General features: G+C 36.0%; 1 protein-coding gene across 6 annotated transcripts in view; it reads left to right on the top strand.

Moving 5' to 3' along the window:
- Positions 1–23,155, top strand: part of NEDD4 (NEDD4 E3 ubiquitin protein ligase) — a 142,764-nt gene that overhangs the window by 37,789 nt on the left and 81,820 nt on the right. For 4 of the 6 annotated variants that reach the window (XM_061182086.1, XM_061182088.1, XM_061182087.1 and 1 more), the window contains exon 1: positions 18,799–20,343. In XM_061182086.1, the coding sequence (XP_061038069.1) occupies positions 18,799–20,343 (1,545 nt within the window). Of the gene's footprint in view, positions 1–7,140; positions 7,195–18,798; positions 20,344–23,155 lie in introns of those variants that run through there. The other 2 variants (XM_061182090.1, XM_061182091.1) reach the window with 1 other exon arrangement.

Here is a 23,155-nt window from a genome sequence, read left to right on the forward strand (position 1 = left end):
GGGATGCAGCAAAAGCAGTTCTAAGAGGGAAGATTATAGCAATACAATACAACCTCAAGAAACAAGAAAAATCTCAAATAAACAACCTAAACTTACACCTAAAGCAATTAGAGAAAGAAGAACCAAAAAACCCCAATGTTAGCAGAAGGAAAGAAATCATAAAGATCAGATAAGAAATAAATGAAAAAGAAACAAAGGAAATGATAGCAAAGATCTATAAAACTAAAAGTTGGTTCTTTGAGAAGATAAATGAAATTGATAAACCATTAGCCAGACTCATCAAGAAAAAAAGGGAAAAGACTCAAATCAATAGAATTAGAAATGAAAGGGAGAAGTAACAACTGACACTGCAGAAATACAAAGGATCATGAGAGATTACTACAAGCAACTGTATGCCAATAAAATGAACAACCTGGAAGAAATGGACAAATTCTTAGAAAAGCACAACCTTCTGAGACTGAACCAGGAAGAAATAGAAAATATACACACACCAATCAGAAGCACTGAAATTGAAACTATGATTAAAAATCTTCCAACAAACAAAAGCCCAGGACCAGATGGCTTCCCAGGCGAATTCTATCAAACATTTAGAGAAAAGCTAACACCTATCCTTCTCAGACTCTTCCAAAATATAGCAGAGGGAGGAACACTCCCAAACTCATTCTATGAGACCACCATCACCCTGATACTAAAACCAGACAAAGATGTCACAAAAAAACTACAGGCCAATATCACTGATGAACATAGATGCAAAAATCCTCAACAAAATACTAGCAAACAGAATTCAACAGCACATTAAAGGATCATACACCATGATCAAGTGGGGTTTATCCCAGGAATGCAAGGATTCTTCAATGTATGCAAATCAATCAATGTGATACACCATATTAACAAAGTGAAGGATAAAAACCATATGATCATCTCAATAGATGCAGAAAAAGCTTTCAACAAAATTCAACACCATTTATGATAAAAAACCCAGTAGAAAGTAGGCATAGAGGGAACTTACCTCAACATAATAAAGGCCATATTTGACAAACCCGCAGCCAACATCGTTCTCAATGGTGAAAAACTGAATCCATTTCCACTAAGATCAGGAACAAGACAAGGATGCCTACTCTCACCACTATTACTCAACATAGTTTTGGAAGTTTTAGCCACAGCAATCAGAGAAGAAAAAAAATAAATGGAATCCAAATTGGAAAAGAAGTAAAACTGTCACTGTTTGCAGATGACATGATACTATACATAGAGAATCCTAAAGATGCCACCAGAAAACTACTAGAGCTAATCAATGAATTTGGTAAAGTAGCAGGATACAAAATTAATGCACAGAAATTTCTTGCATTCCTGTACACTAATGATGAAAAATATGAAAGAGAAATTAAGGAAACACTCCCATTTACCATTGCAACAAAAAGAATAAAATAGCTAGGAATAAACCTACCTAAGGAGACAAAAGACCTGTATGCAGAAAACTATAAGACACAGATGAAAGAAATTAAAGGTGGTACAAACAGATGGAGAGATATACCATGTTCTTGGATTGGAAGAATCAACATTGTGAAAATGGCTCTACTCCACAAAGCAATGTACAGATTCAGTGCAATCCCTATCAAGCTACCAATGGCATTTTTCACAGAACTAGAACAAAAAATTTCACAATCTGTATGGAAACACAAAAGACCCCGAATAGCCAAAGCAGTCTTGAGAAAGAAAAACAGAGCTGGAGGAATCAAGCTCCCTGACTTCAGACTATACTACAAAGCTACAGTAATCAAGACAGTATGGTATTGGCACAAAAACAGAAAAATAGATCAGTGGAACAGGACAGAAAGCTCACAGATAAACCCACAGACATATGGTCACCTTATCTTTGATAAAGGAAGCAAGAATATACAGTGGAGAAAAGACAGTCTCTTCAATAAGTGGTGCTGGGAAAACTGGACAGCTATGTGTAAAAGAATGAAATTAGAACACTCCCTAACACCGTATACAAAAGTAAACTCCAAATGGATTAAAGACCTAAATGCAAGGCCAGACAGGATAAAACTCTTAGAGGAAAACATAGGCAGAACACTCTGTGACATAAATCACAGCAAGATCCCTTTTGACCCACCTCCTAGAGAAGTGGAAATGAAAACAAAAATAAACAAATGGGACCTAATGGAACTTAAAAGCTTTTTCACAGCAAAGGAAACCATAAACAAGTTGAAAAGACAACCTTCAGAATGGAAGAAAATATTTGCAAATGAAGCAACTGACAAAGGATTAATCTCCAAAATATACAAGCAGCTCATGCAGCTCAATATCAAAAAAACAAACAACCCAATCCAAAAATGGGCAGAAGACCTAAATAGACATTTCTCCAAAGAAGATATACAGATTGCCAACAAACACATGAAAGGATGCCCAACATCACTAATCATTAGAGAAATGCAAATCAAAACCACAATGAGGTATCACCTCACACCGGTCAGAATGGCCATCATCAAAAAATCTACAAACAATACATGCTGGAGAAGGTGTGGAGAAAATGGAACCCTCTTGCACTGTTGGTGGGAATGTAAGTTGATACAGCCACTATGGAGAACAGTATGGAAGTTCCTTAAAAAACTAAAAATAGAACTACCATATGATCCAGCAATCTCACTACTGGGCATATACCCTGAGAAAACCATAATTCAAAAAGAGTCATGTACCACAATGTTCACTGAAGCACTATTTACAATAGCCAGGACATGGAAGCAACCTAAGTGTCCATTGACAGATGAATGGATAGAGAAGATGTGGCACATATATACAATGGAATATTACTCAGCCATAAAAAGAAACGAAATTCAGTTATATATAGTGAGGTGGATGGACCTAGAGTCTGTCAAACAGAGTGAAGTCAGAAAGAGAAAAATACCGTATGCTAACACATATATATGGAATCTAAAAAAAGAAAAAAAATGGTTCTGAAGAACCTAGGGGCAGGACAGGAATAAAGATGCAGATGTAGAGAATGGACTTGAGGACACGGGGAGGGGGAAGGGTAAGCTGGGACGAAGTGAGAGAGTGGCATGGACATATATACACTACCAAATGTAAAATAGATAGCTAGTGGGAAGCAGCCACATAGCACAGGGAGATCAGCTCGGTGCTTTGTGACCACCTAGAAGGGTGGAATAGGGAGGGTGGGAGGGAGACGCAAGAGGGAGGGGATATGGGGATATATGTATACATATAGCTGACTCACTTTGTTTTACAGCAGAAACTAACACACCATTGTAAAGCAATTATACTCCAATAAAGATGTTAAAAAAAACAAACAAACAACTGATGGTTGCATTATTGTTGAACCTCTACCTGAAATCAGATACAAAGAGAAACTGTTTAATGTGTGTGTGTCTGTGTGTGAGTGTGTTTACGAGAGGTTTACGTGCCATAGGAGTATTCTCTCATTTGGGCCATTGACCTCTTTGCTTCAACATTCTGTTCTTTTAATAGTTTTCAGTTTCTTCAGAAGCCTGCTTTCATCCCCACTTCATCTCCCTACTAGGGAGGTATGGAAGTTGCTTGCCTGCTGGTGGCCCTTGCATGTGCATATGATCTTTGCTGTGATGCTTTAATACCTTTTACAAACTCCTTTGCTATTATGAAAATAGGATCTCAAGAGGGAGAGGATTAATATTTGTGTTCAGGCTGCCATTTTGCATTAGAATTCTCACCACATGTTTTAAATTGTATTCTTGTACTTAGTGTGTGCCTTTGATACAACCCCCCCTCAAAAAACAAGTAACCAAGTCTTTTATGGTGTTTTTATAATTCAGTAGAGAGCTATTACATATTATTAACTTCATAAATGGAAGAATGTAGTTAGTTTTTTAATAACTGGAAACGGAGGAGGGGGAGTGATGGGAGGTAAGACTTCAGGGCGGAGTTGACGTTTGAGCTGAGGCTTGAACAAGGGGTAGATTTTGGACGTGTCGAGCTGAGAAGGTGTTGCACATGGAGAGACCTTAGCATGTACAGAAGTACAGATCAGAAAGCGCAGTAAGCAGTGATTAGACTGTTTCTAGTGTGATTAGAGCATAGGGTGTATGTGTATTTGGGTTGGCAGGAGACAGTTACAGGACACAAGGCTGGAAAGGCAAATTGGACTCAGATCAGGAAGCATCATTCCATGCTCAGGCATTTGAATATTATTCTTTAGGCCACTGGGAACAGCTTTTGAGTAGGGCAGTAAAGATGGCCTAAGCTATCTTTTAGGTAGGTCACTCCAGCTGTAATAGAAAAGGTAGATTGAAAAGGTAAGATAGTTGAGGTAGAGCATCCTGTTAGGAAGCTATTAATTATAGTCTGAACCAGGACAGCAGAGGCCTATTCAAGTCACATATATCTATTTTCTTAGCAGTATTCATTGAACATCTATATTGTCTGACAGGTATTTTGTTAGACATTGAGACTTTTTATTTTTTCCCTCAAAATATTTTTCATGTTCTTGTCTCCCTCCCTAGTCTCACTGGGACCATCACAGGCAAAGCTCTCATCACTTCATACCTGAGTTACTAGAGCCACAGTCTCTGTGGACTCCAGGGTCTCTCTCTAGTCCAATTTATTTCATGTATCACTGACAAAATAATATTTACATATTTACATATTACATGTGTTAGCATACGGTATTTTTTTTGTAGATCATTTACATATGATCTACATCGTATCAGTTTTTCATTTAAAAGCTTAATTTTCTTCCATACCAATCAAGTCTTAATTCCTTTTCTGGATATCAGTGCCCTCAGTCTGGCTCTACCCTGACTAACCAAATTTTTCTTACCACTTTCTAACACAAAAATGTTCTTATCAGTTGATCTCCTTACAGCATGCTCATTCTGCCCCCGTGCCTTTCCTCCTGCGATCTCCTTGCTGTGAATATTATCTATATTTTCTTATTCAGATTCTTCCCATCTTTCAAGTCTTAGCTCAAGCGTCATCTCCTCCCCAAAATTTCCTCTATATCCTCCTAGGAAAGATTATTGTCTTAACACTGTTTTTTCTATCCCCGTGGCATATCTAGCCCTTAATTGGGGCTTCCATCCTCATAGTTGCCCCCTGGTTACAATATGACTGTAGGGGTGCCAGCTGTCCTAACCAAGTTCCACACAGGAAAAAGAAGTACAAAGGGCAAAAGCGACATCTCTCCCAGCTGAGTCAGCCCCATTTAAAAAACTCTCCCAGGAACTTCCCTGGTGGTGCAGTGGTTAAGAATCTGCCTGCCAATGCAGGGGACATGGGTTTGAGCCATGGTCCGGGAAGATCCCACATGCCACAGAACAACGAAGCCTGTGCACCACAATTTCTGAGCCTGTGCTCTAGAGCCCACGAGCCACAACTACTGAGCCCATGTGCCACAACTACTGAAGCCCATGCACCTAGAGCCCGTGCTCCGCAACAAGAGAAGCCACCGCAGTGAGAAGCCCGCACACCGCAACGAAGAGTAGCCCCCGCTTGCTGCAATTAGAGAAAGCCTGCACGCAACAATAAAGACCCAACGCAGCCAAAATTAATTAATTAATTAATTAATTAATTAATTAAAAAAGAAAAGCATAGTCAATCTTTAAATAAAGAAATAAATAAAGAGCTCTTCCAGAAGTCCCACCCAGTGACTGCTGCTAGGTTGGCCTCTTTGGTCACCCCCTGGTGCAAGGGAACTTTTTTTAGAGAGTCTTATTGAGAGTCTCAGTGTTGAACAAGTCCAGAGGGCACTGTTCACATAGAAAACAATACATAAAATAGAATGGAGTGTTCCATATTTTGATCTGGGTGATGACACAGTAAACATGTATGAAAAGTCATCAAGCTGTATATTTAAGGTTAGTAAACTTTATACTTTACTGAATTTATGTTATACTTCAATTAAAAAAAATTAATGCCCCTCTCCCCAAGAGTTGTGCAGTGTGGTGACCCCGGGCACTTGTTGCAGGTAAAATTAGGATTATGTTCTCAGAAGAACATAAGGGAGAGTGGACATTGGGTTAGATATCTCTATATCTTTGTCACACATATAGGACTTTTTTCTGAAGGCTGTCGATACTTTTGACATGTAAACCAAAGTTTTAAAATATCTCAGTGTTTAATGTAATATATTTATCATAGAGAAAATATCAACTTAAATGTGAGAATGTTTCATACATCATCTTAACCTCTGGTATAACAAATTATTAAAGATTTTCTTTGTGTTTGATATTTAGTAGATATTAACTTGATATTGAAACATTTCAGCAAAAATGAAAGCATTGGCTTTGAAAAATAAATTACTGCATGTTAATTTTACTCGTGCTATAAGATAAAACAGTAAGTGAAAACTCAGTGTATACTTTTTGACTGCTTATGTACTTTATATAGTATAAACAAGATTGGTTTTATCAACTCAGTACTAAAAGGATTCAGAACACTAGTCTCCATAAAATCAGCATCCACTTTGGGAACTTCTAACCTGATAAATTAAAAGTGAGTACATAAAATTGATAATAAGTTAAAATCTAATCTGTATTTTTAAGTGCTTGTAAATATGTAATTTTTTGAAATTTTATCTCACTTTCAGGAATTTCTTGGAGGTCTAGTGGCTAGGACTCTGGGCTCTCACTGTGGAGGGTGTGGGTTCGATCCCTGGTCGGGGAACTAAAATCCCATAAACCATGTGGCTAAAAAAAAAAAGAAATTTTATCTTACTTTCTTTTATTCTATTTTAGAAAAAATGGAAAAATAAGCAACCAAATATACTTTGTCATTATGGAAAAATTACTAGAAAATGGGTGACTTGTGACTGGTCTGAGCTTTGTATATATTAAGTATCTTGTGTAATTTAAAATATATTGTAAGTAACAGGAATTAGGAAATGGTAACATTTTCAAGCATTTATTTCTCAGTGTTTGTGGGTTGATGTTCACTTTTTTTAAATTAAAAGTATAGTTGATTTACAATGTTGTGTTAGTTTTTGGTGTACAGCAAAGTACAGACACACACACACACACACACACACACACACACACACATATAATTTTTCAGATTCTTTTCCATTATAGGTTATTACAAGATATTGAATATAGTTCCGATGTTCACTTGTTTTTAAAGAAAGGTTGTTTTTCTCTTACTTAGGTTCACCCTCAGCAGCACCGGCTTCTTTTTGAAGTGTTTGATGAAAATCGATTGGTGAGTTCTATTGTACGAGTGTAAAATGTGAAGCAAGGGTATATTTCAGTAGAGCAGCAAGGAAAAGTGGGCTGGGTATCTGTGAGGTGAGGGATGCTTTTGGGGTGGTTATGGAGACTCTGGGCAAAATGGTGGACAGATAGAATTATTTTTTTCCCTCTTTCCTGGTGCTACTCTCTACCCTTCTGTTCTCCCAGGCACCTCTTGTGATTGTCAGTTCTCAGCAGATTCACGGTCTTCCTCAAGGCCTGACGTGGCAGGAGATGCAGGAAAGGCAGCCTCTTTGTCTGGCCTTCCCTCACACTCATCCTTGTACCCTGGTCGGTAGTCCCAGGCTCAGGAGCCTTCCCCTCCTCACTCCAGTGGATTTCTTGGGGTTACCTGTATCCAGTTATGACATCCCATCCTCTCCCTTATCCCCACTATTCTACAAAGGAAAGCTATCCTCTCTACACCAATGAAGTAAAGTCCTCTGAAGGATTGCCAGCCCTTAGAGGGACAAAAAACAAATATAACCTGATTTTATTTTTGTGTAAAAGGATAGTTCTGATTCCTGATTTCCTAAAGACTGTCTTGAAATCCTATCCTTTTCCTAATTTGTCTCTTTGGAACTTTATTTCAAACCTTCTTTTTAGCATCTTACGTTTACATTTTAAACCTGTAAGGTTTGAATATGAAGGTGTAAGAACAGTGTTATATATTCAAAGTTTATCAGTTACCAAACAGAAGCACCAAAAAAGAAATTAAACAGTTTTATTCATTTTGTAGCTAACATAGAAACTGGATTTTTTACAGAATCTATTTTTAGTGTTGGACTATATAACACTTTGTTTTTTCTGTCAAGAAGTGATAACTATACTAGTAACTGAAGATATTGCAGATGAAATCATTAGTTAGTATCATAACAGGCAAAGGTACTTTTTTGCAGCCAAGGGAGACTTCAGCACTAACTGGCAATCTAATTTTGTAAGGCTGAGTGACAGATGTTGATGATTTGCTTATCAGATTTGGTTAGTCACGGAGCTTCTTGTTTTCTGTTTGTATTTTTGCCTTTTTTTTTTTTTTAATAGAATAGGGAATGTCTTCTGCTTTTTCCCTCTGTCGCTACAGATCTGTTTTCCTTCTAGATAGGACCAGGTGAAATTTAGTATTGGTGTTTTTTTAATCATGAAATAGACATAAAAAAATATATTTAATATAAATCTTTATTTTAAATAATAAGATAAATATCTGTACACTTATTACTCAACTTAAGAACTAGAATATTACCAAAATCTTCAAAACCCCTCATACTCTTCCCCAATAGCATCTCCTTTTCTTCCCCTGCAAGTAGTAGCCACTGTCCTGAATATTGTGTTTACCTTTCTTATTTAAAAATTTTTATCATGTATGTATGTATCCCTAAAAGCATAGTAGTTTCCTTTTTCATATTTTTGATTTTATTAGAATAGTAGCACTCTGAATACTTTCCTCTGTGACATGCTTTTTGCTTAATGTTATATTTGTAAGGTCGATCTGTAATAAGACATTTTACAGATGCATAGTTTTCCCTTCATCTGCAAATGCTGTAATACCATAATTTATGTATTTATCCTCCTTAGTAGATATTAGTGTTGTTTCCAGGTTTTTGCTATAACCAATTGATAAACATTCTTGCTATGTTTCCTGATATACGCGTATGAGTGTATCTCTAAAGTTCATATTTTGGGGTTGAATTGCTGGGTCATGTGTTATTTTTCCTGTTGTTAGTGACACTGATATGAATTTCTTCCTAATTCTTGGGTACATAACTGGTGAACTATTTTATTTGAGTTATTTGCATATTGTCCACAAGGAGGACATGTTTATGCTTTCCACCCTGCTTATAGTTATCTGGTCTTTTTTGCTGATAATCTTAGTATGGTGTGACTCTTCATTGCCAAAACTGATATTTGTCATGCTCTGATTGGTGCATTAACACTCCTTGACCATTTACCATGTATAGAGTACTCTACAGGGTGTCACAATATATCAAAAGAAAAAAAGCATTGCTTCTGATATTAACAATGGAATATTTCTAAAAGCAAAAAGAAAATAATGCACTTAACAGGGTATTATAGATCCCCATACCAAGGAGTCAGAAGTCCTTGTAGTCTGGCTTGTGATTTGGTACATTAGCTTGCAACCCTAGACAGATTATTTAATCCTTCTGAAAATATTTTCTCATGTTTAAAAAATTGGAATAACAGTATTTGCCTTACCTATCTGATAAATATATTATGAAAATAAAGTGAGAGAGTAGTTATCAAAGCACTCAGAAAATTTTTCATCATTAATACAAAGTGTTATTTAACGTTCATGGAATCATGCGTTTGTGGCTCTCTGGTATCACATTTTGTGTGTTAACTACAGTATGCCATTTCGGGCATCTACTGTGTTAGATACTCTGCTATGCATTAGAAATGTAGCTTTTCTTAAGAAGCTCACTTTACTAGCAAAAGGGAACAAGAAATAATTAGAACAGGGTGGTGCTCATCATTCTAATGCTCTGATTTGTTGTTAGTCCTAGCAGGTAATTGAAGTGTACAGATCACCTGAGATGTCATAGAAACTATAGCCATTGATGGAATAACAGGCTTGATTGTGTAGCAGTAAATTGGCCTATGCACTGTAAATGTCATTTTATCCTTCTCCTGTAGCAGTCACAACTAAATTAGAAGTGCATCCTTTTCCTAGCAGATTCTCTTTGGAAATGTACAGCGAAGAGCACAGGTACACTTTTAAGGAAAAAGAATTTCTAGTCATCTGGAAGATATTTGCAATATAAGTGATATTTTTTCAGTCAGTTTTAAGAAGCTGGGGGTTAAAACTGTCATAGTTTGGTGATGGTTGTGGTGTTAGTGATGTTGATGGTGATGGGACATTTGAGAATGATGTGCCTTTAAATAAATTCTACCCACCAGTGCAAAAGTTAGTGCTTCTGTGTCACTACCCAAGAGCTATGTCTGCACGCATACAGCCTCTGAAGCTTTAGGAGACGCCTATATTCCATATTCCAGGCGGAGATGCTGTGCTTCTCAAGTTCAGTGGTTGTATTAGTCAGGGTTTTCCAGAGAAACAGAACCAATAGGACACACACACACACACACACACACACAGAATGAGAGAGTGAGAGATAATGAGGTGGGGGGGATTGATTTACTTTAAGGAATTGCTTTACATGATAGTGGAAGCTGGCAAGTCTGAAATCTGTGAGGTGGTGCTGGCAGGTTGCAGATTCAGGTAAGAGTTAATGCATCTGAAATCTGCAGTGCTGGGCAGCAAGCTGGAAACTAAGGCAGGGTTTCTGTGTTATAGTCTTGAGGCAGAATTGCTGCTTCCAGAAACCTGTCTTTGCTCTTAAGGCCTTTAACTGATTGGATGAGAGCCACCACATTATGGAGGGCATTCTGCTTTACTCAAAATCTACAGATTTAAATGCTAATCACATCTAAAAAATAGCTTCATAGCAACATCTAGTTCAGTGTTTGACCCATCGGCTGGGCAAAATAGCTTAGCCAAGTCAACACATGCAATTAACCATCACAGTGGATATTGGCCTTCAAAGTTCTAGTCAACGATTAGTATTATCCAGAGCCTGTCCATAGCATGTAGGTAATCACATTATTTTCTGTGTAGATAATCAATAACCAAATATCTCAGAATGTGGGGTCCTGAGCTTTAGTCTAATCCTAGGATATTATCTGTTTCATTCTAGAATGTGAAATTCTATAGGATTTGCATAGACTCCTTCCAGGTGAGGCCTGCCACCACTCTCCAGCTCTTCTCCCCTTGAGGTTAGGGTTGATGCTACTCTCTTGGCATCTGTTTGGCTGAAGGGCTTCATTCTACCCCAGGTTCTCCAGGTTGTACACATAACTGCTCTAATAGTGGTACAGATCCTATGCAGTCCCAGACCAGAGCCAGTAATGCAAACTGTTCAGCCTTCCTAGAATTTAAACTCAGGCTAGAGTGCTAGGAAGTGCATTTGATTTTCTTACTTTTCCTTGGCTGAAGCCCTCTTTGCAAATGTTTCAAGCATCCTTCCTTCCTATCCAGCTGGACTACTTTTTGATATTTCTTTAGAAGTAGTAGCTGGATCCATCCAACCTCCTCCCTGGTGTTACTTATTGCTTGCATTGTGCCCAGCATGAGCTCAAGAGGATCGGAAGAAATGTTTAGTTGCGGTCCTCACTCTCTGGAAGCTTAGGATCTAGTTAGGGGACATGAAACTGATGCTTATAGTGACGCTTACCTAAGAGAAAACATTTATCTGGTTCATTTTATATTAACAACCAAAGGAGGAGAGGGCAGACACAGAAGCAAGAAGAACTACAATCCTGCAGCCTGTGGAACAAAAATCACATTCACAGAAAGACAAACAAGATGAAAAGGCAGAGGGCTATATACCAGATGAAGGAACAAGATAAAACCCCAGAAAAACAACTAAATGAAGTGGAGATAGGCAACCTCCCAGAAAAAGAATTCAGAATAATGACAGTGAGATGATCCAAGACCTTGGAAAAAGAATGGAGGCAAAGATCGAGAAGATGCAAGAAATGTTTAACAAAGACCTAGAAGAATTAAAGAACAAACAAACAGAGATGAATAATACAATAACTGAAATGAAAACTACACCAGAAGGAATCAACAGCAGAATAACTGAGGCAGAAGAACGGATGAGTGACCTGGAAGACAGAATGGTGGAATTCACTGCTGCAGAACAGAATAAAGAAAAAAGAATGAAAAGAAATGAAGACAGCCTAAGAGATCTCTGGGACAACATTAAACGCAACAACATTCGCATTATACGGGTCCCAGAAGGAGAAGAGAGAGAGAAAGGACCCGAGAAAATATTTGAAGAGATTATAGTCGAAAACTTCCCTAACATGGGAAGGGAAATAGCCATCCAAGTCCAGGAAGTGCAGCGAGTCCCATACAGGACAAACCCAAGGAGAAACACGCCGAGACACATAGTAATCAAATTGGCAAAAATTAAAGACAAAGAAAAATTATTGAAAGCAGCAAGGGAAAAATGACAAATAACATCCAAGGGAACTCCCATAGGGTTAACAGCTGATTTCTCAGCAGAAACTCTACAAGCCAGAAGGGAGTGGCATGATATACTTAAAGTGATGAAAGGGAAGAACCTACCCAAGTCTACTCTACCCAGAAAGGATCTCATTCAGATTCGATGGAGAAATCAAAAGCTTTACAGACAAGCAAAAGCTAAGAAAATTCAGCACCACCAAACCAGCTCTACAACAAATGCTAAAGGACCTTCTCTAAGTGGGAAACACAAGAGAAGAAAAGGACCTACAAAAACAAACCCAAAACAATTAAGAAAATGGTCATAGGAACATACCTATCGATAATTACCTTAAACATGAATGGATTAAATGCTCCAACCAAAAGACGCAGGCTTGCTGAATGGATACAAAAACAAGACCCATATATATGCTGTCTACAAGAGACCCACTTCAGACCTAGGGACACATACAAATTGAGAGTGAGGGGATGAAAAAAGATATTCCATGCAAATGGAAATCAAAAGAAAGCTGGAGTAGAAATACTCATGTAAGATAACACAGACTTTAAATCAAAGAATGTTACAAGAGACAAGGAAGGACACTACATAATGATCAAGGGATCAATCCAAGAAGAAGATATAACAATTATAAATATATATGCACCCAACATAGGAGCACCTCAATACATAAGGCAACTGCTAACAGCTATAAAAGAGGAAATAGACAGTAACAAAATAATAGTGGGGGACTTTAACACCTCACTTACACCAATGGACAGGTCATCCAAACAGAAAATTAATAAAGAAACAGAAGCTTTAAATGACACAATAGACCAGATAGATTTAATTGATATTTATAGGACATTCCATCCAAAAACAGCAGATTACACTTTCTTCTCAAGTGTGCACGGAACATTCTCCAGGATAGATCACATCTTGGGTCACAAATCAAGCCTCAGTAAATTTAAGAAAATTGAAATCATATCAAGCATCTTTTCTGGCCACAACGCTAGGAGATTAGAAATGAATTACAGGGGAAAAAATGTAAAAAACACAAATACATGGAGGCTAAACACTACATTACTAAATAACCCAGAGATCACGGAAGAAATCAAAGAGGAAATCAAAAAAAACCTAGAGACAAATGACAATGAAAACACGACGATCCAAAACCTATGGGATGCAGCAAAAGCAGTTCTAAGAGGGAAGTTTATAGCTATACAAGCCTACCTCAAGGAACAAGAAAAATCTCAAATAAACAATCTAACCTTACACCTAAAGGAACTAGAGAAAGAAGAACAAACAAAACCCAAAGTCAGCAGAAGGAAAGAAATCATAAAGATCAGAGCAGAAATAAATGGAATAGAAACAAAGAAAACAATAGCAAAGATCAATAAAACTAAAAGCTGGTTCTTTGAGAAGATAAACAAAATTGATAAACCATTAGCAAGACTCATCAAGAAAAAGAGGAAGAGGACTCAAATCAATAAAATTAGAAATGAAAAAGGAGAAGTTACAACAGACACTGCAGAAATACAAAGCATCCTAAGAGACTACTACCAGCAACTCTATGCCAATAAAATGGACAACCTGGAAGAAATGGACAAATTCTTAGAAAGGTATAACCTTCCAAGACTGAACCAGGAAGAAATAGAAAATCTGAACAGACCAATCACAAGTCACAAAATTGAAACTGTGATTAAAAATCTTCCAACAAACAGAAGTCCAGGACCAGAGGGCTTCACAGGTGAATTCTATCAAACATTTAGAGAAGAGCTAACACCCATCCTTCTCAAACTCTTCCAAAATATTGTGGAGGAAAGAACACTCCCAAACTCATTCTATGAGGTCACCATCACCCTGATACCAAAACCAGACAAAGATACTACAAAAAAAGAAAATTACAGACCAATATCACTGATGAATATAGATGCAAAAATGCTCAACAAAATACTAGCAAACAGAATCCAACAGCACATTAAAAGGATCATACACCATGATTAAGTGGAATTTATCCCAGGGATGCAAGGATTCTTCACTATATGCAAATCAATCAATGTGATACACCATATTAACAAATTGAAGAATAAAAACCATATGATCATCTCAATAGATGCAGAAAAAGCTTTCAACAAAATTCAACACCGATTTATGATAAAAACTCTCCAGAAAGTGGGCATAGAGGGAACCTACCTCAACATAATGAAGGCCGTATATGACAAACCCACAGCAAACATCATTCTCAATGGTGAAAACCTGAAAGCATTTCCTCTAAGATCAGGAACAAGACAAGGATGTCCACTCTCTCTGCTATTATTCAACATAGTTTTGGAAGTCCTAGCCACAGCAATCAGAGAAGAAAAAGAAATAGAAGGAATACAAATTGGGAAAGAAGAAGTAAAACTGTCACTGTTTGCAGATGACACGATACTATACATAGAGAATCCTAAGGATGCCACCAGAAAACTACTAGAGCTAATCAATGAATTTGGTAAAGTAGCAGGATACAAAATTAATGCACAGAAATCTCTTGCATTCCTATACACTAATGATGAAAAATCTGAAAGAGAAATTAAGGAAACAGTCCCATTTACCACTGCAACAAAAAGAATGAAATACCTAGGAATAAAGCTTCCTAGGGAGACCAAAGACCTGTATGCAGAGAACTATAAGACACTGATGAAAGAAATTAAAGATGATACCAACAGATGGAGAGATATACCATGTTCTTGGATTGGAAGAATCAATATTGTGAAAATGACTATACTACCCAAAGCAATCTACGGATTCAGTGCAATCCCTATCAAATTACCAATGGCATTTTTTACGGAACTAGAACAAAAAATCTTAAAATTTGTATGGAGACACAAAAGACCACGAATAGCCAAAGCAGTCTTGAGGGAAAAAAACGGAGTTGGAGGAATCAGACTCCCTGACTTCAGACTGTACTCCAAAGCTACAGTAATCAAGACAATATGGTACTGGCACAAAACCAGACATAGAGATCAATGGAACAAGATAGAAAGCCCAGAGATAAACCCACGCACCTATGGTCAACTAATCTATGAAAAAGGAGGCAAGGATATACAATGGAGAAAAGACAGTCTCTTCAATAAGTGGTGCTGGGAAAACTGGACAGCTACGTGTAAAAGAATGAAATTAGAACACTCCCTAACACCATACACAAAAATAAAATCAAAATGGATTAGAGACCTAAATGTAAGACTGGACACTATAAAACTCTTAGAGGAAAACATAGGAAGAACACTCTTTGACATAAATCACAGCAAGATCTTTTTTGCTCCACCTCCTAGAGTAATGGAAATAAAAACAAAAATAAACAAATGGGACCTAATGAAACTTCAAAGCTTTTGCACAGCAAAGGAAACCATAAACAAGACGAAAAGACAACCCTCAGAATGGGAGAAAATATTTGCAAATGAATCAACGGACAAAGGATTAATCTCCAAAATATAGAAACAGCTCATGCAGCTCAATATTAAAAAAACAAACAACCCAATCCAAAAATGGGCAGAAGACCTAAATAGATATTTCTCCAAAGAAGACATACAGATGGCCAAGAAGCACATGAACAGCTGCTCAACATCACTAATTATTAGAGAAATGCAAATCAAAACTTCAAAGAGGTATCACCTCACACCAGTTAGAATGGGCATCATCAGAAAATCTACAAACAACAAATGCTGGAGGGGGTGTAGAGAGAAGGGAACCTTCTTGCACTGTTGGTGGGAATGTAAACTGATACAGTCACTATGGAGAACAGTATGGAGGTTCCTTAAAAAACTAAAAATAGAATTACCATATGATCCAGCAATCCCATTACTGGGCATATACCCAGAGAAAACCACAATTCAAAAAGACACATGCACCCCAATATTCATTGCAGCACTATTTACAATAGCCAGGTCATGGAAGCAACCTAAATGCCCATCAACAGACGAATGGATAAAGAAGATGTGGTACATATATACAATGGAATATTACTCAGCCATAAAAAGGAACGAAATTGGGTCATTTGTAGAGACGTGGATGGATCTAGAGACTGTCATACAGAGTGAAGTAAGTCAGAAAGAGAAAAACAAATATCGTATATTAACGCATGTATGTCGAACCTAGAAAAAGGGTACTGATGAACCAGTTTGCACGGCAGAAATTGAGACACAGATGTAGAGAACAAATGTATGGACACCAAGGGGGGAAGCGGTGGGGGGGTGGTGGTGGTGGTGTGATGAATTGGGCGATTGGGATTGACATGTATACATGATGTGTATAAAATTGATGACTAATAAGAACCTGCTGTATAAAAAATAAAATAAAATTTAAAAATTTTTAAAAAAAACAACCGAAGGAGATTTGCTTATTAACTGGAAGTTTTAGGCCACAGGCATGAGCAGTTTAATCTCACTGATCAGCTTATTGGAAGTGATCCATTTTTTGAATCATCAGATTCCTAACTTAATTCAAGAAGGAAAGCTGCTGTAGTTATTTGAAGGTATAGTGAAAAGATTAGGACTCTTGCTTCTTAAATAAACAAGATTATAAGGGAATATGTACTGAAGTCTATAAAATCATAAAATAGATTATACAAAACCAAAATAGCATAATAATTTTATTACTAAGTTTATAATTGTACCCATTCTAAAACATAGTACTATCTCATTCTAGTCAGAAATAGAATTTAGTAAATTCCATATTTCTATTTTGTCCTCTTAATTGATTAAAAACACTGTTTAGAAAATTGTGATTGAGAACAGATCTAAGTTTTCTTTTTTAAACAAAATGCAAGTATATGTTTTACATATTTGCTTTTACTTAGAAAAAAAAACTTAGAAAAATACAACTTGGGTGTAGTACCATGTGGTGTAAACAACTGAACTATTTTACTTTCCTATGAATGAGCCAGTATATATTTATTACTGGAGTTCCAGCTGTAAAATTCAGGTAAGGGGTTTAAATATACCCTAGAGTATTATTTAAAAATAAATTTGTTTCTTTCAAATAGAATACCAACCTTGGTCTATGACATTTAGGGGAGAAATTAAAATATTAAACTTCTGTTACCTAGTAAACTGAAAATAAAGTAAAGGTTAAATAAATACAAAGCAGAAAAATACATATACAAAATCACAACATCTAAAAGGACAAACAGTCTACTGTTCTCTCCTGCAGGAGCTTTATCAGCAGTGGGTAAGTAATTCCACCTCTAGGGCAGTCCTAGTACTCAAAACTGTAAACAAGTATGTACTTTGTTTATATCAAGAAATACGCAGCATGGGTTATACTTCTTCACAGATATCGAACAACTAAATGAATTGTTTCAGTGCACCAGTAGGGGGCAGCAAAGAGCTCTTAGAGTTTTTCAGAACAGAATTGGCATTGAGATATGTTTATTTGATGTGTTAAATCCTTTTTAGACTTCTTTACCTACCACAACACTCTCTTAAGTGAATGAATTGCAGAGACAGTGGAATAAAATATCTTGTGTGCTCAAACTATATTGGGGGATAGTTTTTCTGTCTAATCTGCATATATTTTTAATGGAATGTTTGCTTAGGCTATTTCTTGGCAGAGTTTTAATAGTCAAAATATAAATGGCATCATTTAAAGACTGTACTGCTTGGCTGGAAAAGCCTTAAAATTACAGGAGAAAATGCTTGGTGACAGCTTCTCTCAAACTTTTTTTTCCTCAGACGTATGCTCAAGTTTTGCAGTAGTATTACTAGGCTAATTTTGTATTTCGATCCTTCAGCTTTCACTTTTTATAAGTACGTAGTGTTCTGGAAGCTAAAATATTTATCTATTTGATTTAATGCTAAAGTTTTAATTCATCTCAAAGTTTTGGTATTTCCAAATTTATACGTGTTTGAATTTACTCATTTTAAAAATATTAACAGTCTATATTCCTTTCTATTTTTACTAAATTGACTAGATTTCTGTGTTTACTAAATTGACTGTTTGGAAATTCAATCCTTGATTTGATACTCAATTACATGGAGTTTCATTCCTACCAACTTCCTGTAATTCTATCCCTATGGGTAAAAATATTAGTGGTCAAACTCTGCTGGAGAAAGCATAGGCACCGTGATTCGCATAGTTAAATGTTCATTTAGTAGAGCTGGAGTGAAAAAATACTGTTTCAACTTGAAATGCTAGAAGATTGTTGTTCTTGTGTTACTCATTCATGCAAATTGGAGAAGGTATAATTGAAACAAGGTTGGCAGTGTTTGAGGCAGTGTGCTGCAGCTGAGCTCAGCTTAAAGGTCGCTGGAAATCAAGTGCTTTGTAAGTGAAGGCATTTTGACTACAGACGATTCAAGACATTTTGGAAACGTCAGTCTCGGGAATGGGCCGTCTTTTTCTTTCTGTGATATCTGGTCTCTAAGGTTTTACTTAGGATAAAGACTACGACTTCTGAGCTCTTTTAGGCACCACAAATGATTTTTTCTTTCGATGCAGTGCAGCTGCTTCTAGCCTGTCTACCGACAGAGATCTTTGTTATGACTTTCAGCCCTTAACATGTTTGGAAATGAGAACAAATGGCACAAAGCTTACGATTGCACTTTGCAGCCAGAAGAAGCAATACTTATCCTGTGTCAGAAACCTCTGGAGATGATTCGGATAGCAGTGTTCACATGTGCTTCACGAGACCAACACGGATTTCAACGTCTAATGTGGTTCAAATGAAGCTGACTCCCAGACAGACTACACTACCTCCGTTAATAAAGGAAAACGTTAAGTCTCAGGAAGGATCATCTGTTCCTTCACCTGAAAATGTTAATAAAAAGAGCAGCTGTCTGCAGATTTCACTACAGCCAACAAGGTACAGTGGATGTCTTCAGTCTGGCAATGTCTTAGCTGATGATGATGATGCTTCATTTACTTGTGTCTTGAAGGATGGCAGTGCTGTGGTTGATAATGAACTGAATGCTGTGGATGATGGTAACCTCTTGAGCAGTCCTGCCATTTGCAGTGGTAGCCTTAGTCACTTCTCAGCCAGTGAGAATGGGTCTTATAGCAGCAACGGTAGTGATTATGGGTCATGCACAAGTATCACCAGTGGAGGTTCATACACCAACAGTATCATCAGTGATAGCAGTGGTTATACTTTTCCACCAACTGATGATACCTTTTTTGGTGGAAATTCATCTTCTGACAGCATCTCCAATAGAAGTTTGCCAAACAGGAATACTACTCCATGTGAAATTTTTTCGAGAAGTAGAAGTACAGTTCCCTTTGTCCAGCATGACCTGGATCATGGACTAGAGATTATGAAATTGCCAGTGAGCAGGAACTCGAAAATTCCACTAAAACGTTGTTCATCCTTAGTCATTTTTCCTAGGAGTCCTTCAAATACCCCACCAACTTCTCTAACAAGTACAGGTACTCCTCCAAGCAAAGGATCCTATCAGACCTCACACCAGTTTATTATTTCTCCTAGTGAAATTGCCCACAATGAAGATGGCAGTAGTGCTAAGGGATTTCTTTCAACAGCTGTCAATGGACTTCGGTTATCTAAAACAATCTGTACTCCCAGAGAAGTAAGAGACATACAACCTCTTCACAGCTCATTACAAAAGAAAATTGTTATTGCAAATCATAGTCCAAATCAGACTGTCTGTGAAAAGTCATCTGAAGGATATTCTTGCGTTTCAGTGCATTTCACCCAACAAAAAGCAACTGCATTAGATTGTGAAACAGCAAATGGTGATTGTAGACCAGAGATGTCAGAAATTAAGCTTAATTCTGATTCAGAGTATATTAAGCTTATGCACAGGACATCTGCATGTTTACCATCTTCCCAAAATGTAGATTATCAAATAAATATCAATGGACAGTTGGAAAGACCACATTTACAGATAAACAAAAACCATGCTTTTTTACAAAGAAGTATTTCATTGGGAGGAACTTATCCAAATGTTTCCTGTTTATCCAGCCTTAAGCACAATTGTTCTAAGGGGGGACCATCTCAATTACTCATAAAGTTTGCATCTAGAAATGAAGGTAAAGTTGATAATTTAACAAGAGACAGCAACAGAGATTTCACAAATGAACTATCTAATTCTTTACAGCATTCTTGTAAGGTAAGTCTCCTTTGGTCTTGGTAAATGTTATTTTATACTAGAATGGCTCTATGAAATATTTGGTTAAAATTTATTATAACTTGGCAGCTTTATGTATTTTCTTGGTCCTTAGCTAGCAAGCACTGTGTAGTCATGAACTTTATATTTGTAAATCTGAAAAAATGCCCAGTAGTTTTTCACTCTATTTGTTATTTTATCAATGTAGAAAATATGTATTAAAAAAAACTTTCCAAAGTGAGTTAAGCCATAAAACATTTCTGTAGCATAAAAACAAGCTATAAATAATAATCTATTTGATAACATTTTGCCTTCGTATGTTTTCCCCTCAAGTGGCATGGTATTTTAATGTCTAACTCCGTATTTTATTCCTACTTTCAAAAATGCTCATTTAGTATTCTCCCCTCCTTAAGCATTGTGAAAAAAAGTAAAATATAGAAAGCCACTCAAAGTATTAAACAGTAAAAAGTCTACATAAAAATGTGAAAATCTTCTTATAAATGAACATAGAGAAAATGTTTCTTTAAAATACATATATTTATTTGATCATCGATAAAAACTGTTATGCTGAATGTTTAAAGCAGAGGAAAAATAAATGTTATCTGCATTTGTATATACCCTTAACCACAGGAATTTTGTTTCCACCCTATTTTTCTTTAGCTACCAGTTAAGTGTGCCTTCTAAAATGTAACTCACTCAACAATATTGAATTCTAAATTTTGTATTTTTAAATTTGGTTTCAATTGCTAGGTATTTTCCATAATTCTCTAATTACCCAATTAATTTGTTATTTTGGTAATTTTGCTTTATTATATTAGTAATTTAACTCTAGTGAATCTTAACCAAAACAGTTTTTTAATGTAATTTGACCTTTCCAAAGTATTTTAAGTGTTTTGAACTTAAATAGATTTTTTAAATTTCTGTATTTGGAAGATCTTGCCAGATTTCTGGAAATGAAAAAAATGTTTCTGACTAAACCAATTCTAGATGACAGTACATAATAGTTTTGGGGAAAAAAACTTATCTGTTTATCTGTGTTTGTATAACGATATCACTCAATATTAAAGATTCTTTTAACACTTCTGGGCAAATAAAATATTAAGTAATTGCTGGTTTGTCTTCTCTCTTTTGAAGTCTGATAAATATAATTCTTGTTATCCAATGCCCAGATGTTAATATAAGCAGCTACTTTACTGAGGATGAATAAAGATCACATTTCAAATTCTGATGTTTGTCTTAGAATTATTAATTCCATTTACAAAACTTTTAAAACACCAGCTGTTAGGAGATTATAATCCATTCAGTTGTCTTGTCTTCTAAAAAAAAGCAATTCAGTGATATTATGAAGAAATACATTAATAGTTTGCTAATTGTATGACATGTACCTTGTAAATTTATTTTACATTTAATGAAATAATTAACCTGAAAGGAAAAATTAACCTAGAAATATTTCTAGAAATATCCTTTAAATAGTTGATTTTGTGGTAATATTATAGTTTGTTGTTGTTGATGCTTTTGAAAAAATGGTATTTTTAATGTTTTTTTTAAAAAGTGTGACTGCCTTTTGCAAGGCTAAAAGATACACTTTTATTGGCTTTATTTAAAATTAGGTAAGCTAACTTAAATATTTTTTTGTGACAGCCAAATACCTAGCTTTCTGCAGATTCTATTGTTTTTGATAGATTATTGGATTATAAAATAGTTCAGAAGTGTGTCATTTGCTGGAGAGCTTTAAATTGTTCCTCCTTTTAATGTTTATTAAACAACTGTTTATACAAGAATTGTAAACAATATAGGACCATTACATTTAACACATACTAGATCTAAATTGATCTAATTGTTTAGTGGTAAATCAAGGGCTTGTTTTAAGAGGAAAATAGTAATGTTGTTTTTTCTAAACATAGCAGTGACAACAATAATGGGGTTTTAGAAATAATCCTGTGTTTATCAATAATTATATATTAATCTAATTATAGTGGTATATTGTAACTCATTTATAAATAAACAGCTCCCAAAATATTTCCCATGACTCCAGTTAGTCTGGGTTAGTATTCTGATATGCTGAGTCTGGATTCACATTTAACAAGTTGATATTAGAGTAGCATTTAGTAATGTCAGCTATCTGTACCCAGCAGCCATGAAATTAAATCACTGCTTTGGTCAGGGACCCTGGTTTCTAAAGCACTGAGAGGTCTACAGATTCTTTTCTTCTGTGTTTAGCTACCAGTCTCTAGGAGAATAGTATCCAGTTTCTAGCTCTCTATAATCAACAGCTCATTACTGGCTAATTTTTTAAATTTAGTGAGAACTTTTACCTGTATCTGCGACTGGGGTTCTGTGTGTTGTTTACAACTTGGGATGAAGATGAGACTTTGTATTCCGCATAATGTTGATTTCACTTATTGCCTTCAAAGAGCATAACAATAACTGGCATATATTTATTATATATATTTTTTGAGAGACAATATTACTTTTGTAAAGGCTTTATCATGACTTTTGATCTGAAAGTAGATACTTGATATTTTAACATTGTGTGTATTGTCAGCTCGATCAAGAGATAGGTTAAGGAGCTAAGATGGTTTTTATACAGTTACAGAAATTACCATTCAGATTTCTAAAATCTGTACAGTAGTTAGTTTACTCTATTATTATTTTATTTTTCCCTATTGTTTTTTTAATTTCCTGTATTGTTAGGATGCTCAGAAATTTCATTGCCCTGTTATTTAAAATACCTTAGCATTTGCCTAAGCTTGTATATGTCTTCCATACTTCATGTATATGCATGCTTTTATCAGAAATTTTGACTTTACATTTT

This window comes from Eubalaena glacialis, chromosome 2 (assembly GCF_028564815.1).
Source record: "Eubalaena glacialis isolate mEubGla1 chromosome 2, mEubGla1.1.hap2.+ XY, whole genome shotgun sequence".
NCBI lineage: Eukaryota > Metazoa > Chordata > Mammalia > Artiodactyla > Balaenidae > Eubalaena > Eubalaena glacialis.